At 41.2% G+C, this 16,541-nt stretch overlaps 1 protein-coding gene across 3 annotated transcripts in view; it reads left to right on the top strand.

Annotated features, from left to right (window-relative positions):
* Nucleotides 1–16,541, top strand: part of LOC117237772 (insulin-like growth factor-binding protein complex acid labile subunit) — a 273,866-nt gene that overhangs the window by 171,008 nt on the left and 86,317 nt on the right. For all 3 annotated transcript variants that reach the window (XM_033502099.1, XM_033502097.1, XM_033502098.1), the window contains one exon: nucleotides 12,359–12,442. In XM_033502099.1, coding sequence (XP_033357990.1) covers nucleotides 12,359–12,442 — 84 coding nt within the window. The remainder of the gene's footprint in view (nucleotides 1–12,358; nucleotides 12,443–16,541) is intronic.

Raw genomic sequence — 16,541 nt, 5'->3', positions numbered from 1 at the left:
ATTAGTTGAGTAGTTTGCCTGGTTTTGGTACAGGATTTTCATACTGCACGCATCTCGTTTAACGCGATTCGTTTGCAGCAGTGGTAAAAATCCGCCGTTAGTACCTGACTGTCGTAGTTCGATACAAATATTTTATTCGCAACAGCTGTATGAAGCGACACGAATGTTTTCGAATCGGTCATCAAGTTTATCGTGCGTTAAGTCAAATAGTAATTAAAAGTTTCACGCTTAAAATAGTTTTTCATACAGCGATTAAGAATATTTACGACGGAAGATTAACAAACAAATTAACTACGTGATTTGTTTCCGTTCATTCGGAGCTAATTTTGTCACGTATTGTCGTTACGTATTTCATTACGTACAAGTTAGTATGAACGACACCTTAACAATCGGAATAATATATTGGCTATCCGTGCGTAATCGTAATTTAAACAATTGAAGTTTTTTATTTTCAATATCTTGGAAACTGAAGCTGTGCGACGATTATACGTATAGGAAGAAATACTCAGAACGTTCATCTTGACAACGTGTTTCAAAATCATCGAAATCGGTGAGGTATCCTCCAACAATGTTACCGATCGTAGCAGTTTGTTATTAAAAATTAACTTGCTTAGGTACCGACTTTCGTTACATTAAACGGTATAGTTCAACAAGGGACACGTTTCTTAACGCAAGGAAGCGTCTGCCTCTAACGATCACAAATTCTGCCAAGTGTCTGATTGACACTGTGCAGAGGAGAGTTGTAACAGTAATTAGCCAATTACCTAGTCCGGTATAGCTTCCCTGGAAGTCTGTAATTTATTTGATCTCGGCACAGACTACTAGATATTGCCAAGGCGTGCGTGTATGCACATCTCCAGCGCATAAAACTCGACATCGGAATTGATGGAGCCAATACGAGGAAGGAGCGTGGGCGGAGTAGACTAATTTATTAAGTCCGGTTGTAGAAGGTAACTACGCGTGATAACATGGGTACGAAGACGAGGAATCGTTCGTCCACGCGAATTCCAAGGAAGAACGAAATCTCGTCGCGTGGACAAAGTTAAAAGTAAAAGTGATGAAAGTAGAGGAACCGATACAGTTTCAATTTGTTAATCCGTGTCGTTTCTTAATCAGAAGCTTTTATAATCGGAGAATTAAAAATTGACAAAGACAAGTAAATTTCAGTTTGGTCGGTTTTATTCCTTGCAGATATAAACGCGATATACGCGTTTCATTTTCAATAACGACTAAATCATATGCCAAAAGATATGAGATTCCTGATTTTTCAAGAATATTTAATATCGCCTAATGAATGGTCCAAGGAACGTGTATTATTCTCGGAAGCGTGGTTCGATACGCGACCGATTCAATCCGATTACTCGATAGGATGGTGGATCTGTTACGTATTCGAGCAGAAAAACCTACTGAGTTTCGATGACAGAACGAAAATATCGAGCGTGTTTTTAAAAGAAAGTCTAATAAAGCTTAATCGGTGAAATTCTATCGATCGAACGGCTCAACACGACGGGAAGATCTCGAATAGACGAAACAGCGATGGAAGCGAGTCAGTTGATTATGAAAATAATAGAAACGCGCTTATATCCATTCGGCCTGGCAATTTATAGCTGCATTCCGCGTAATTAGCTACGAGACCGAGGTGTTTTTAATTAAACGAATCACTGGAAAACAAGTTTCTCGCGACAGGAAATTCGATTTCGAAATTGTCGCAAGTTGCTATGCAAATTCATTCGTGCAACGGGCATGAGACTTCAATAAGCTTTGAAAACGTAGACGAGAGCAGAGCTGCGTTTTTTTGTCAGAAACATTAGACATTCCGCTGTATTTTACTTTTTATTTTATCTTCTGCGAAATTAGAATATCCTGAGATAAAAATAATAAAGTCTGGCAATATCGTCGATTCTATTTATTCTTTGAACAATAAGATAGATGTAAGTTGCAATTTTCTCTCGTGCGACGATAAAGAGCAAAAAGATACGTATATCGTATCTACATGTATGGATGATATTTGAAATATTAGCCTTCGTCCGTTATCGAGGAAACGATTCACGACTTCTGCTGAAATTGGCTCGCAATGTTCGAATAACCACTGACGCACTGCGTTCGATCGAAATGGATTCTCATTTAGCGATCCGATATTTTTGAAAAAGAGAAAGGAAAAAACAGGCGCTCGCGTGTGAGTATCCGTCGCGAAATATTCGCATGATTTTGCTGGGAAATGTATTTGTGGTGCACGACGATAAATCGATATTTTTGTCAGGCGGTAATCACGTTTTATATGCATCGCAGCACACGCGCAAATATTATCAGACCTTCACCGGAGTGAAATAAAACGAATCGTCTAGATACGGTAGAAAATTATAAGATACATCATACGCGGGGCTGTTCAAACTCGACCGTATATTGTTTGCTCTGTAACGTGTAACTCTCTCGTGACATTGTCAGCCTTCAAGATGCTTGACGCGTCGATCGTGATCCTCGACGCTTACAACGCGACACGCGATGTTAGACACGATTGGCATCTACTTCGACACCTTGCATCATGCCCGATTGTCCTGATTCCATCATCCAGTTACCCAAACTGTCGCTCGATATAATACTTATTTTCGATATTACAGCGTTCATCGCACTGCGTTTCGGTTCAGTTCGTTCATCCTCCAGCACCTTCTATCGCAATTATTTAAATATCCACGTGGTCGGCCTATTTCCTTTTATCTCTTTCGACCGCGTTACTTTTATTTTAACTCTGTTACGCGAGGTTAGTTCACGGGGTTAGTTTCGTTTGATCGTGAAACACGGTTTAACCGCGAGAGAGGAACAACAACAATGTAAGCAAACGGTTTCTGGTGATATTTGCGTCAAACAGCGTGGACAATACAGTCTCTAGCTCAAGCTTATTTGCATTGGGAAAAGGCCCGAACTGAATACATAGGTGAAATAACAGGAATGCTCGTACAGTATATTTTTATCGGAACTCGACGTACGAAGTCGATAATTGCTCGAAGCGTGTCTTTGATAATTCGATTAAAACGAATGCTTTTAGAATATACGTAGACGTTTATATTCGCGCTTAATACAAACCTTCGAGTAAAAATCACGGTAGTAAAGAGCGTCGTTTAGCAATCAGTGGCAAAACCGATAGAATCGATAGAAAAAGAAAATAAAACAAGGAAAGAAGAGAAAAAAGACGATACGTGGATTGATCGATTAATGGAAGCGAGAGGCTCCCAGAGCAACGATTCCAAAGTGGTACGGTATCGTCCCGTGAATGGCAAGCAATCGCAACGACGAGACGTTGTCTTTAAGAACGATTAATCGATCGTATTGTTCGGTGCCCTACACGCTCGCGATACGTACGAAGCTCGGCACTCTATCGGCAAATCTATCACATTATCGGTGTTCAAGGTACGGGACGTGTCGATAGCGGTGCTCGAAATTTCGAGCGTGACGCGAGACGCGCGGATACATTTCACGTGGATCGATTCACCCTCGACCCGTGTTTGTGGTTGTTTCCGTGTATAGTGTTGGTGGTTCCGGCTTAAGAGGGCAAGGGTGTGATCACATTACACGTGAAAACGCATTGACCCGATATAAGGAGACAAACAGGTATCGTAAGATGAGAATGTATCTGGTATGCGGCTGCTATTTCATAATTAAACTGATCTACACGGATCGAATCCGATTTTATCCAAAATGCTCTCGTTTTGTCCTCCTCTTGTCAAACGACCTCGGGGTTTGACGAGTTGACAAACTGTCTTTGAAAAGTTCGATTAGTTTGCCAACGAAAGCCAACGCAGATACTAGTGTAATTTGGAGGAAAGCAAGTATCTTGGTGTTGCGAAGCCTAAACTCGTACCTAATTCAGTTCCGTATTTTGATGCGATGTGTACCGGTACTGTAGATTGTTTCGTGATGATTTTACTGGCTGAAGGAACGGGGAATGTGTACTAGACGAGAATGTGGCAGACGCCAAGGTTACGAGGACCGCAACGAGGCAAATGGATGCGTGTTGCGAGTAATATAGGGAAATACGAAGTATTAGACGAAATATCGATATTAATTTACGAACGAACACGTTGCAAATCTTGCAGCGAATCTCTAGTCCCTGCGTTTCACCGTGTTTCTGCTTGATAAGCGTAATTCAAACGCAATTCCCCTAGTCATTTTTAATTAGTTGATCTTTAATTAGCTCCGGTCAATTGTAAAAAAAGTCTCGTTAAATTTCATCTAAAAGTTATTTATTTACGACGCATTGTTGACGATATTGTTCCGGAATAAAAATTTAAGTGGCGCTTAATGATAACATTTTTTAGCTACTATAAAGAAAATGAAAAAATAAGCAATATTTATAGGACGCGATTGTAGATATCAAGACACTCTGTTTCACTTACGCTTCATATCTCTTATTCCGAGGTAAACGTACAAAATTGAATATAACGAGCCAAGTTCAACTATTATTTGTTTGCTCGTAGTGAGAGACCAACTCGAAGATAGTTTCAAGAGAGGATACTTCCTCGTAAGTATAAATTTTGGAGTATATTTTCACTTTTACAAACAAATTGGCAACTGTAAACATCTGTTACTGGATAGCAGAGTATGGGATTTCAGATGAAACGCGAAAATCACTGAAGTAAACCTCTCATACATTGAAATATCAACTTGTTATAACTGTGGCGGATAACGCCTGGATATCCCCGTACAAATGTGAAAGTTCTCCAAAGTTGGTATCACGTTGTCTAACTTGAAAACAGACTGTGATCGAGATCGATCGAATTATCGCTCCGAATGGCCCAATCGTTCCAGCGATTTAACCTACTTTGTGCTGAAAATTTAGATGGCGAGAGACAGTTTTAGAACGCTTGCATAAATTCAATCACTTTTTCGTTATGCTGCGAGCGGACAATCAACGCAAATGGATGCGTTGGACGACGATCGATCGGCAAGGAAATTGAATTATAAGAACGTTTGCGTTGCATTCCTTAAATTCCCGCAGCTTGACAGACGCAACGGAGGAATCGTTGCGCACGTTGCAGCAGCCCTTTTAATAAAAGATCGAAGGACGCAATCGGCGTTAAATTTACAGGTCGAGTAGCAGGCGACGATATAGGCAATCCTGGAACCGTAGAAAATTCGTCCGTGATCGGCCGCTGACTCCTTCGGCGATAAAGAAGATTTAGATCGATTTAAGATTCCAATTTCCGGGGCTTCTCATGGGAGCTAGGGTACTTGGAAATACGACGACGTCGACGAGGACGGAGATGTGCCAGTGGCATATCGTGATGAAAGGACGAAGGAGCACAAGAATGGTTCCCCGTAGATAGTAGCCCGGTTTCGGTAGTAGCCTGGATTCAAAGTAGATGGTCGCTTCAGTCCGAATTACTAGGCTCCACTTTCTACCTTTTCTCCATTCTCATCCTTTCCTCTATTTCTTCTCGAGTCTTATCGTTGCTCGTCTTCGTCTTTTTTTTTTCCAGAAGCTCTTTCCTTTTGACGCTCTTTCTCTATTCAGAGCTATTTGTATTTCTTGCTCGATAATTACGCTCCTTCTTCTTAGAACGTTTCTATAATTTTTATAATTGAACGTACGGTTATATAGCCCCTGGTCTCGCCGGATATCTCTATCTCCGCGTATAATCCTGTCAGACAGCTTTACGAAATATGCATCTTTTTCCTAGGGAATACTAATTCCTCGACTAATTTTATCGTATGGTTTTGCTTTACAAGGTAATTTGGCCGGACGTAGGATCTATCTCTTTAGTTATTTTCATTAGGCCGTTCTTACCGTTGCTTACCACGATCCCTTACTCTCTTTGAGTTACCATATACCCGTCGTTTTGTTCCTCTTTTGCTCGTTCGGATTTCATTTCATCCGGTACGCGCCACTCCACTCCGCTCTTACCAACTTTTACCTTTTTCCCGTACTTTTTGAATACGTTCCGTCTTATCGACTGGCGTCGTTCGACTACGTTACCGAAAGAAAGAAGACATTGTACCCGAGACACATCTATACGTGACGCTGCGATACATACATACGCGCGGATACAGGTGCTCAGATTATACTCGTGTCACTTCCTTCGAAGTGTCCGCTTACACAGATTAGTATACAGGCTTTAGTCGCAGTACTACGGTCACGTTAAATTCCACCGGCAACTTGAATTAAACCGGTCGACTTGGCCAGTATTACCGGTCTCCATTTTCTCTTCTTCGTTCTTCCCTCTCGCCGCCTGCGTTTTTTCTTTTAACCCTGTCCTTCTTTTTACCAGATTTCTTCTTTACTTTCTCTCGACCATCGTATCGCCTTTCCTCCAGTCTGCTACAACCCGCCCACCTCCTTTTGTCTAACTTCTCGTCTCTCTTGCGCGCTACCTGGGAATACCGCCTCGCCGTTAGTATTCTTTATTTGAATTTCACTTCACTGGCCCTTTGGAAATTTACGTACATACGCGTCGTATAACGGTGTTACACGTTTTCATGCGTTTAATGTTACACGACATGGGCATCGATGATCGTGGATTGGCATATCCGAGGAAGATTTCTGTATCTGGCCAGCACAGGAACTGTCAGCATTTTTGACCGAGAAACAACGATTTATCGATCGACGACATTTACGCGCTGCTCTAATATGCCAGTTTACGCTGCTTATCGCTTTTCACGCAGATCCACTCGCGAATAAGAAATCGATTATCGTCGTTACCTTTATTGTATTTAGTCATCGCGAAGTATTTTAAAAATACTTTTTAAATATTTTTACGTAAGTTCCAGTGTCCGATGATATTTATTTATCTTTCTCTTATTCTTATCTTGTCTTATCTAGGATCGATAAGTAAATGCAGCAATTTGAAACAATTTAATAATTGCAATTTAACAATTTACCTTCCTCTTACGTATGTCTCACTCTTTATAGAGGTATAAACTTTTATACAACATAGTATATACGAATTTTGATAACATACTAAACGTGAAATATTAAAATAAATTTATAAAAATTTATAGCGTAATATATAAATTTGTCTAGTACACTATAGTATAATATTTTACGATACGATATAAAGATTTTATTGCTTTTCGGAACATTCTCTTACATAAAATTTCATTGCTCGAACTTGGGTTTCTTAAATACTATGATCAATGTACTATCCTTTAACTAAAATAGAATAGAGACTCGTTCGAGTATCAAGAATGTAATACGTTATATTAGATATCAATGTTATATTCTTTGTGATAGTTTTATACAATATATTTTACATTTCCATCTTTTATATTACTTCGTGTGTCCATTGTCATGTAAAAGATACAGCGAAACGTGTCTTGCACAAAGAAACGCAATGGAATCACGAAACTTTTGATACAATATCTTGGATTATTAACGTAGACTTTGATAAAAAACGAATGTATGCGGGTTGCCGTTAATATCGTCTTGGATTCGAGCGAATAGACGACTAAATCCGGATTACCCACCACGGGGTTTCTCCTTTCTCTTTTTCCCTTTCACTGGCATTCTTCGATTCTTCTACGTTTCTCTTGCTTTCAGTGAAATACGTTCTCATCTTCCCTGGTATAAGTTTTAATCCTTCTCGATGATTTTTACCCCACTTCCATTTTAGTATAACACGATGTTTATACAGATACAGTTTCGTTTCCCTGAAAGTTTCGACGAGATTGACCAGCGAATGGCATAACGTCGAGAGACCTTCGATCGAAACGTACGATCGTTTCCCTTCAGATTTTATATTTCTTATTTTGTTTTCTTTTTGAGTCAATACCCGTATACATACATATATATGTACTTTCATTATCTTTGACAGTGTCGTATTTTCGTTAAACTTCGGCATATCTGCCGTTTTCTTTTCATAGCAACTATTCTCTATCGACCCTCGATCAAGTCGTTATCATTTCTCTTCGTTTCTTGTCTGACTTTTGTTATTCCCTGTAGGTACACATAAAAAAAATTCCCCGTGTGTCCATTCATCCAATCTTATCTTCTCGCCTTTTTCCGTGTTTCTTTCTTTGGACTTTTTAATTCCATTGCTGGTTTATATCTATCGCCCAACTTCGTCTCACGGTGATGCATATTTTGTATTCTCTCTGGCTTCGCCAGCTCTCTCGTCACCCCTGCCCCCGCCCCTTCTTTATTTAATCTCCGAACAAACGTAAGGGGACTGAACGGAGAATATTTCGTGTTTCAATCTGCCTGTTTAAATTTTATGCGCTCGTTCGCCGTTTTAATCTTTCTTCCACTTTTCATCCCGACCATGCAGGCGTGTTATGTCAACGCGTTTCATTCTACGAAATGCTATTTATCTTATAAGGAAATGCTTTCGCGCGCCAGCGTAACCGCGTTTCTTTAAACGACGCTATGGTGGTCGCGGTACCGAGAGTAACGATACAGCTTCTCTGCGCGTAATTAATGGTTCAACTTTGAATCGGAAATCTGTTAAAGGAAACCGTTATTTCGCGTAACTTAAACGAAATAAATAAATTAAATAGCACGAACGAATAAGTAGTTAAACAGAGAAATATTTCATCGAAGAAGAATGACTCGTTCCACTTGTCATTAGTAGCACCAACGCGTTCTTACGGCAAGCAAACACGTTCACTAGATAATACGTATTTCTTCTATAAAACGGCGCAGCGTTCCTATATCGCGATAACGAAGATAGAGAACGGGCGAAGCTTCCTAAGCCGAAGCTTAACTCGGACAGCGTGAGTCTCAGACCACGGATTTCAGTAGCAACAACGTCCTCTCGTCGTACCTTTGCCCGACCTTCGACTACTCGAATCGACCGTCCCCTCGCAATTGTACTCCACTTTCGTTGGTTCTTGGCAAAGCGGGGAGCTCCATCTTTGCGAATCTTGCCACCGTCTCATCTTCCGACCTTTCCTCTCCTTTGGTCCTTTTTTCTCGCTCCCCATCGCGCTCTTCCGCCCTCGACATTGCCACGTTCTATCGCAAGGAACCTCGTAATTGGCCCTTGGACCGCGACCGGCCTTCAGGGCAAGTCGAAAAGGGAGCGGCGAATGGGTAAGGGTCGAACGAGCCGAGGGTAGCAGTCGAAGAAGCTGCCCGTGTTTAGGGGGTAGACGAACGGAGAAGTAAGAAGCCGAAAGGACAGATACGAGGAGAAAGGCATCGGTATAGAGCGAGAAAGAAAGTGTATAAATCGGAGAAAGGGGACGGGCTGTGAATGGAAGGTGGAGGATGGGAGACAAGGGAGGAAGAAAAGCAAGAAACGAGTAGGCGAGGACGGGAACTGAAACAGGGAATGGTGGCACAGGCAGAAAGATTTGCATCAACGGAGGAAGAACACGGAGGCGTAATACGACGGTGGAAGTAGGAAAACTGCGGTTCGAGACGGAGAGGAAGAGGGAGAAAGTGAAGAGAAAAATAGGGCAACAACAAACTGTAATTAGGAAAGGAAAAGAGTAAAAGGAAAAGCAGGGAATGGAGAACTATGTGGACAAATGGGAGCGGGTAAAGAAAGGGGTGCAAAAAGAAGTTCGTGTTGGCGGGGAAAAAAGTAGGGAAAAATAAGGAGAGTTTGAAATAGAGAAATGGTGAAACGGAACGAGTGCAGGGTGCGGGTGAGGGGGGAGGGGTGGGAATGGAGAAACAGGGAGCTAAAAGCCGGACCAAGAGGGGGACAGGGGAATGGAAAAAGAAGAAACCAGAGCGAGTGGGAGAGAGGGAGAAGCAAGGGACGAAGAAATGGCCAACTTCGAGAGGGTGAAGAGAGAAATATGGGACAAGAGAAATTATGTGCGAAAAAGAGGAAAAGCCGGCAGTGGGGGAAAGTAAAAAATCGAGAAAGTACGTGAGCAGCGACGAGAATGAAGAATTAAAGAAAGTGGAAACTGCGTCTATAAAAGAGTAACGGAAGAGAACCAAAGAGCTGTCGGAGAAAGAGACGTAAAAACGCAAACTGTATCGGCAAGAAAGGCGTACGGGTAGAAAGACGGGTTAAAAATAAGGAAAAGAAACTGCGCGAAAGACAAGCACAGCGAGCTAGAGGAAGTGGTTAAAAAATGTAAACTAGGAGAGAAACCAGGGTGGTCGTGCAAAGAACAAAGAAAGCAAAATAAGTAAACACGCGATAAAGAAAAATAGGCAGTGCACGGGTCTCCTAAACTGAAACGAAGGAGCACACGATTTCCGCAAGGACTTTACCCTATATCACGAGATGGGGTTGCGCCACGGGTACAAGGGATACGTAGCTTCCTTTCACCCCCTTGGGAGAGACGGCTGCTTCGTCGTGCTAAACTTTAGTCGGGGTGAGATATGCAGAAATTAAATATTCATTTGGGCTACCAACCCTAGTCTCCTGCATTTTCCTCTCTCTCTCCCTCTCTCTCTCTCTCGCGCGCGCGCCTGTCACGCGCCCTGCTTTGTACCTTCATCGTTCTCCTTCCTTTTCTCTCTGCCGTTCACTCGAAAAATAATGCCTTGGCCTGGGGCCAGTTCCGCTGAAGGCTCTCGATGTTCAACCCCTCTTGTTTCGTTCCAGTATCGTTGAAGAAAAAGATGGCGAATAAGGGCCAGCGAGTGTGCGCGCACATTGCTACTAAGTAACCTCTTCTTCCCTCTTTCGTTTCTTCTCGCCTTTCTTTTAATTCTCGTTACTTGCTTCTCGCCGCTTCCTCCAGTTTCGAAACGCGCGTATCGTTCCGAGGAACGTACCTGTTGAACCATCCAGTGACCGTTCGATGAAACAACGACGAGTACTTTGTTTATGCGTGATTTACCAGCGTGCCGCAGGTGAATGGTAACCTTCGACTTACATATCGTCTGGCTTTCACGCCATTTCGCTCTGCCTGCCTGCTCGTGGTCGCGAACGGAACGGATCGGATCGCAATGGAACACGCTGCTGCTTGGATGTATCTACCGTGTTGTTGCGCAACATACGTACGTACGCTTCCTCCCGGCGGTTGACGAAGTGTTCTCTCGGCACGGAAATGCAACAGCGCTTCCTTTTGCTCCAACACATCCTACAGAATGGTTAGACGCAGCGTCGAGGGAACGCGAAGGATAAAAGGATTTGTTTTGGAGCTTTCTAGAGACCGAGGGTAGAAGGAGCGGGAGGGTGGGAGCTGGATGAAATTTGAATATCGTCGTTGTTGCCTTGACAGAGTTCGGTAGGACGAGGGCGTCGTGATAGCGGTTAGGTTAGAGGATACTTTGTACCTTAATCGTTGTATAAATAGTCATTAGACGCCGAGCTAAATATTGCCTGGAAGTATGCACGCGCGTTTGTTGCTCGCAGAACGGATATTTTCCTCTATGCGTTGCTGCTCGCGTGGCTGTAATTATTTTTGACTAGTTTCCGACCATGTTGAAAATTAGCGAGTAAATAATTTTGAACGGCGGACGTTTAACGCGCGGCAATTTTTTTTTTTTTGTTTCGCCGGTTTGTTACAAACTTTGTCGACGAAAATAAGCTGTAGAAATTTGAACGCGGCGGTCCTAATAATAATTACCGAAATAAGTATGTTGTGTCGATAACAGTTTCATACGAGAACTAGTGTTTTTAATCGTTGCGAGCGCGTGCTCACGAAAACGTTCGTATCCTCGTATTTGCCGTATTGTGTTTAATTTTTCCTGCGAACTTAGAATCACGCCGTGTCGAACGTAATAGAATTAAAGGGCAAGCGAGAGTTGCGAGCGAACAGTGGCGTTTTCAGCAATTTTCATTTTTCAGCATTTCATTTAATACGCTACGTCTGGCGTTCTCTACAGGTTTCAATCGTTTTAAAAGCAAATTCTAAGGATAGCTTAAAACAACGTTTGTAAATTGCCAAAGTACCGGGCTGGCCTATTTCTTCAACGAAAGTGACAAATCGTCTCGTTCCGTTATCGGGAAAGGAACGGGGGAGAAGAACTCGCAACTTTGATCGTTCGGATTCCTCCAAGTGTACAGAGAAAAGGACGCAAGAACGGGACAGCTTAAAGCGTATATGTTATTTTGTGTTTCACGAGAGGGGGATCGAATAAAAATAAAAGATCGCTGTGACAAGCGTTCGATAACAAATATCGCGGATATACGGCCCGTTTGTGATTTGAACGAAATAAAGCTTAGTGTCGCCTTTGCTGTTTAACGGAAACGTTTCAGAGAACGAATATAAGAACAGCGGGAAGGGCAGGGAACGGCGAGGAAAATAAAGAGATTTGCTTCGCCGTTTTCAGCTGAAAAATAGCTAGAGTGGGATGGATAAAAATAACATAAAATTTGAATATCATCGTCTTTGTTGTTCGCTCTTTACGAACCTGTAAACGATAGGGAATTGCGTTATTTATCGTCTCGTTGTTGCACAATACGGCCTCATATGGGATAGAAGCTAACAGTTTCTTCTCTTTTTGTTTTAGATGCCCGCATTCTGCGGAATAAACACAGAGAGTCGAACCGAGGTAACAGGGATGAAAGGATTTCTTCGACTGTGTCGAGAAAGGGTAAGACGAGCTCGGAATGTTGTATCGCGCTTTCAAAGAGTCTTTTACAACGTTTTATCGCGTTTACGGAGGATTGTCTCTCTACTCGCGTGAATAGAAAACGCCGCAATATTATAAATATTTCAGTTAACCGTTACAACGTGAGAGTATGCTTTCCCAGTAGCGTATTCTTAAAAAGAAGAAACAATGTCAGCAATTTCAAGTCGAGGATCGTTAAATGTCACAATTCTTTTTTTTTTTTTTAAACATCGACTTATCGCTTATCAAGAATTCGATACATTACGCCACGAGATAGTCGATAAAGATTTCCATCTGTGTTTTGATCTTTGAATCCAATAGTCGATATTTCGTCCCTATTTTTAATCGCTCTGTTTATCGAAATAGTTCAAGGATCGAGTAAATTTACTAACGTTACAAAATTTCAATATAGATCGCGATTTACACGTTATGGTCGCATTGAAAAAGAAAAAAAAATGATTGGGAAGATGTATTCGAAATTGATTTGAAATAATCTTTTAATCTAAGCTAATTACGTATATGTACGGCGGAAGAATTTTCTTATTCTTACGGTTATTCTTTCGACACTTGGCTCAGCCTTTATTAGAACGAACTCGTAACAGATCTATAAATTTGCAAATTTTTTAAATAATTCTCCTTTCTTTCCGAGTTGGACGATTAATCCAAGAACAATAGTTACGCGATATCTCCATTGTACGATATCTTGCGAAACTTGGTGCGCTCTTCGTACTCGTTAATACAAAGGTAATACAGGATTTCATCTTTACATGCGACTTGACTTGTGTCTTCCATAATTGTATTCATGATATTCATAGTGTACTGAAATTTATCGAACCGCGAGTTTATGCTTTTATGAGAATATCTCGCGGATTTAAATCATACATAGGAAACCATAATGGCACACGACTAGATGGCGTCGTTGGAAATTCTGTATATTTACCACCATAAGCTGCAGCGGTGATCGCAAAAGGAAATTTATAAGGGGTTGAAAGGATTTCGCGGAAAGTCGAAACGTTATCGTAAATCTGTCCGAGTTAGCTCAGTGGGGTCGCCATTTCCGTAAGCGACTTGCCGACGGTATAAACAGAAGATGCGTGGAACAATAGAAGACTCGAGGAAATCGTCGGCAGTTCAGTTTGTCGCTGTGGCTCGTTTAAACGTTGAATATCGCCTTCATCGTCCTCGACGGCGTTGTGGAATTATTATTCTATCGATGATAGAAGGGTAAGAGGTAGGGGATGGAGCTGATTTAATTGGAAATTAACGAAAGCCTCCGTCGAAGTTGTATCTTCAGGAGTCGATCTCATTTACGTGGCGGCGCGATTCGCAATAAACGGAGACGCGAGGATAAAATGGCTCGGCCGGGGCCGTCCAATTAACTTAATTAACGTTACAGAACGTTAAAATTTTGACGAAAATAATGCTTTATCGACGAAGTGGCTTTTAATTAATTTTCGCAATTGTTTTCCAGATAATTGTATTTTCCGCGTTGGGTTTAATCAACGAGGACGACCTTTTGCAGGATCGCGAGAAGACGTTTCGAAAGAAATGACTAAATTTGCTAAATCAACAACCGTTGCATCTTTCATCGCGTCTTTCGTTTCACGAATCTATCGTTAATCGCATTCTCTCATCTTCTTTATCTGCGGATTGCGATATTAATTCTTTTCACAACGCACGATTATTCCTCCTAGTGTGGTAATAAAATGCTCGTCGTCAGGCGTACAGGTTGATAATTTCTTCGTATTTGTCTAGAAGTCGCTTTCGACTTCGCCGAACGAACAGCGACGAAAATACACGCGAGTAAGTTAATCATGTCGTCGAATGATCTCGCGTGCCATGTTCCCGGGCATATTGTTTCGAGTCCTGACTTGAACGCTGGCCAATTTCTGGTATACGTGTAACTACGTGTCAGCTGCTAGTTTCTCCTTGATGAGGTAAACGAGCCATGTCGATTAGACCGCAATAGTGCCATATTTACCAATAACGTAACACCAGTGAATCCTGAGAAAATCTTAACCGTCGATAGGGGGAAAGGCGTTGATTGACATCGATATCGTACGATTAACTTGAATTAAGAGAAAAGGAAAAGGTTTTCCGATTGTCTGGAGGGTAAAATATGCATACAGCGTGTCGCAACAACTTCGTTCACCTGAAATATCTTCGTTGTTTCAAGCAATACGCGAAAATGTGTCGAATAAAAGTTAGAAATTTGAACGGAATACATAATATAGCGATAGCGGTTTCTTGAAAGTGGATACGTACAGGAGATACGATTTTGCTTATCTGAACTTTAAACACTCTCGCGTACATTCTCGCGTATTCTTTGCAATAACGGAAATACTTCAGCTGGATAGAGCTACACGACGCAAATGCACATCGCGGGGTACATTGAATTCGAACAAAACTGTAAATCGGCAATTTTACAAACGTTAATAATCCTGTCGGATCCATTGGATTACGTTATCGTCGTTGGGAAAAAACGATACGATGCGTGATCGCGTGAATAATACATCATAAATCGTCACATAGGTTACTATCGCATTCGGTTCGATTAACAACGCGCCAGGTTGTCGTCGTATTAACACGTTGACTGCCACGAGACCCGCATTCGGGTGTCAGTAAAGTTTCTGGTCAGGCCGCGTAACTCATATTCGGGTCTCGCTTATTTGACTACTTCCGAAAGATCGTCGTAGGTATTTGAACAGATATTCCATAATAATAAAACTGTTGAATTGTTATAACATAAAAATACGGAAATGGTTTATTAAAAAAATTATTTAGAATGTAGAACTTTAAAGCATTCTATGCATAGCTGAACTTGGTCGGGACAATTTGGACAATAAGTTGTTGTTTTCTTCAAATTCTTTTGTACCTTTGTGCGGTTCATTCGACGTCTTTTATTTGCATAACATAGTTTGCATGCGTGTCTAATGCTTCTTCCGGAATCGTTTTTCCGAACGGCGATATTACGCTGACTCCGTCGAAGATAAGGATTCTTTGTATTTTCAAACAACTCTAATAATTTTGCAACTAATAATTGTCTAAATATTCTAATATTTATATTTTTCCTTGTTGCAATTTCGTAAACCGTCAAAGCGTTTACAACAGAAATTCCCAGAAGGAATTGAACGCCAAGTTTTCTGTACCATTTGACTCCTTTTTTAATTATGGTGGCATAAGAAATCATTTGGTTGCAATAATCTATACCACACTGTCCTTCATTATATTCAACAACAGCTAGTGGTTTCAATGTTGCGAACAAACGAAACGAAAGATCATTCTTGAGACCACCACTTGAGCGACTCGCATTACTAAAATATCGATGGGAGCACCTAGCAGAGAACGCTTGGTACTGCTGTACGCGTAGTCTGATGGAGATTCCTTTGAAAACACGCATGGCAGTCAACGTGTTAAATTAGTCGATAATGTCCGCGATACGGGGTGAAAAAGAGAGGAAAGAAAAACGAAGAAAAAAATTTATAAATAGGAGAAATTTGCGTTCGAGAATGCTTGGGGGAAAGCACGCCAATCGCAACGAAAGCGTAGTATTCTCGATGACTCGAGTACTCGTTTCGCAGAGTCCTTAGAGTTTTATGCTGAACGCATGCCAATTTCGGCGGTACGTAACTGCTTATTAACCTCTGGTTTCGTTTTTGCGAAGAAACGAACCGTGTCAACGCGGTGGGGACTGCCAATTAATTTGGCTAATGTCCTGTCTCGACAGAACCTCATTTCTGTGCTTTATTATGATCTTTTTTATAGAAAGAGAAACAGGAGGAATCACGGTAAATCCATAAAATATTAAAAAGATGGTTTTTAAAGTTTTATCCATGAAGGTTTGCGAGTATGGGAATCTTGCGAAATTAGCTAAGAAATTTCGATATTTTATTATTATTATTTGACAGTTGAAAGAAACTAGATTTGTTAGATATACGTGCAAATACCTTGTAGTATGTTATGCAAAATAGATATATAACGTTAAGAAGAAAGTTTTTAAGGTTTTACGAATGAAATTTTTAAAGATCGTAGGATCTTATGTAGTTAATCAGAAAATCTATAAATACAATGTAGTCTTTCA

Source organism: Bombus vosnesenskii, unplaced genomic scaffold (assembly GCF_011952255.1).
Source record: "Bombus vosnesenskii isolate JDL3184/JDL3185 unplaced genomic scaffold, Bvos_JDL3184-5_v1.1 scf7180000013398, whole genome shotgun sequence".
Taxonomy (NCBI): domain Eukaryota; kingdom Metazoa; phylum Arthropoda; class Insecta; order Hymenoptera; family Apidae; genus Bombus; species Bombus vosnesenskii.
The sequence above is the reverse complement of the archived record's forward strand: the minus strand, read 5'-3'. Positions and strand labels throughout refer to the sequence as shown.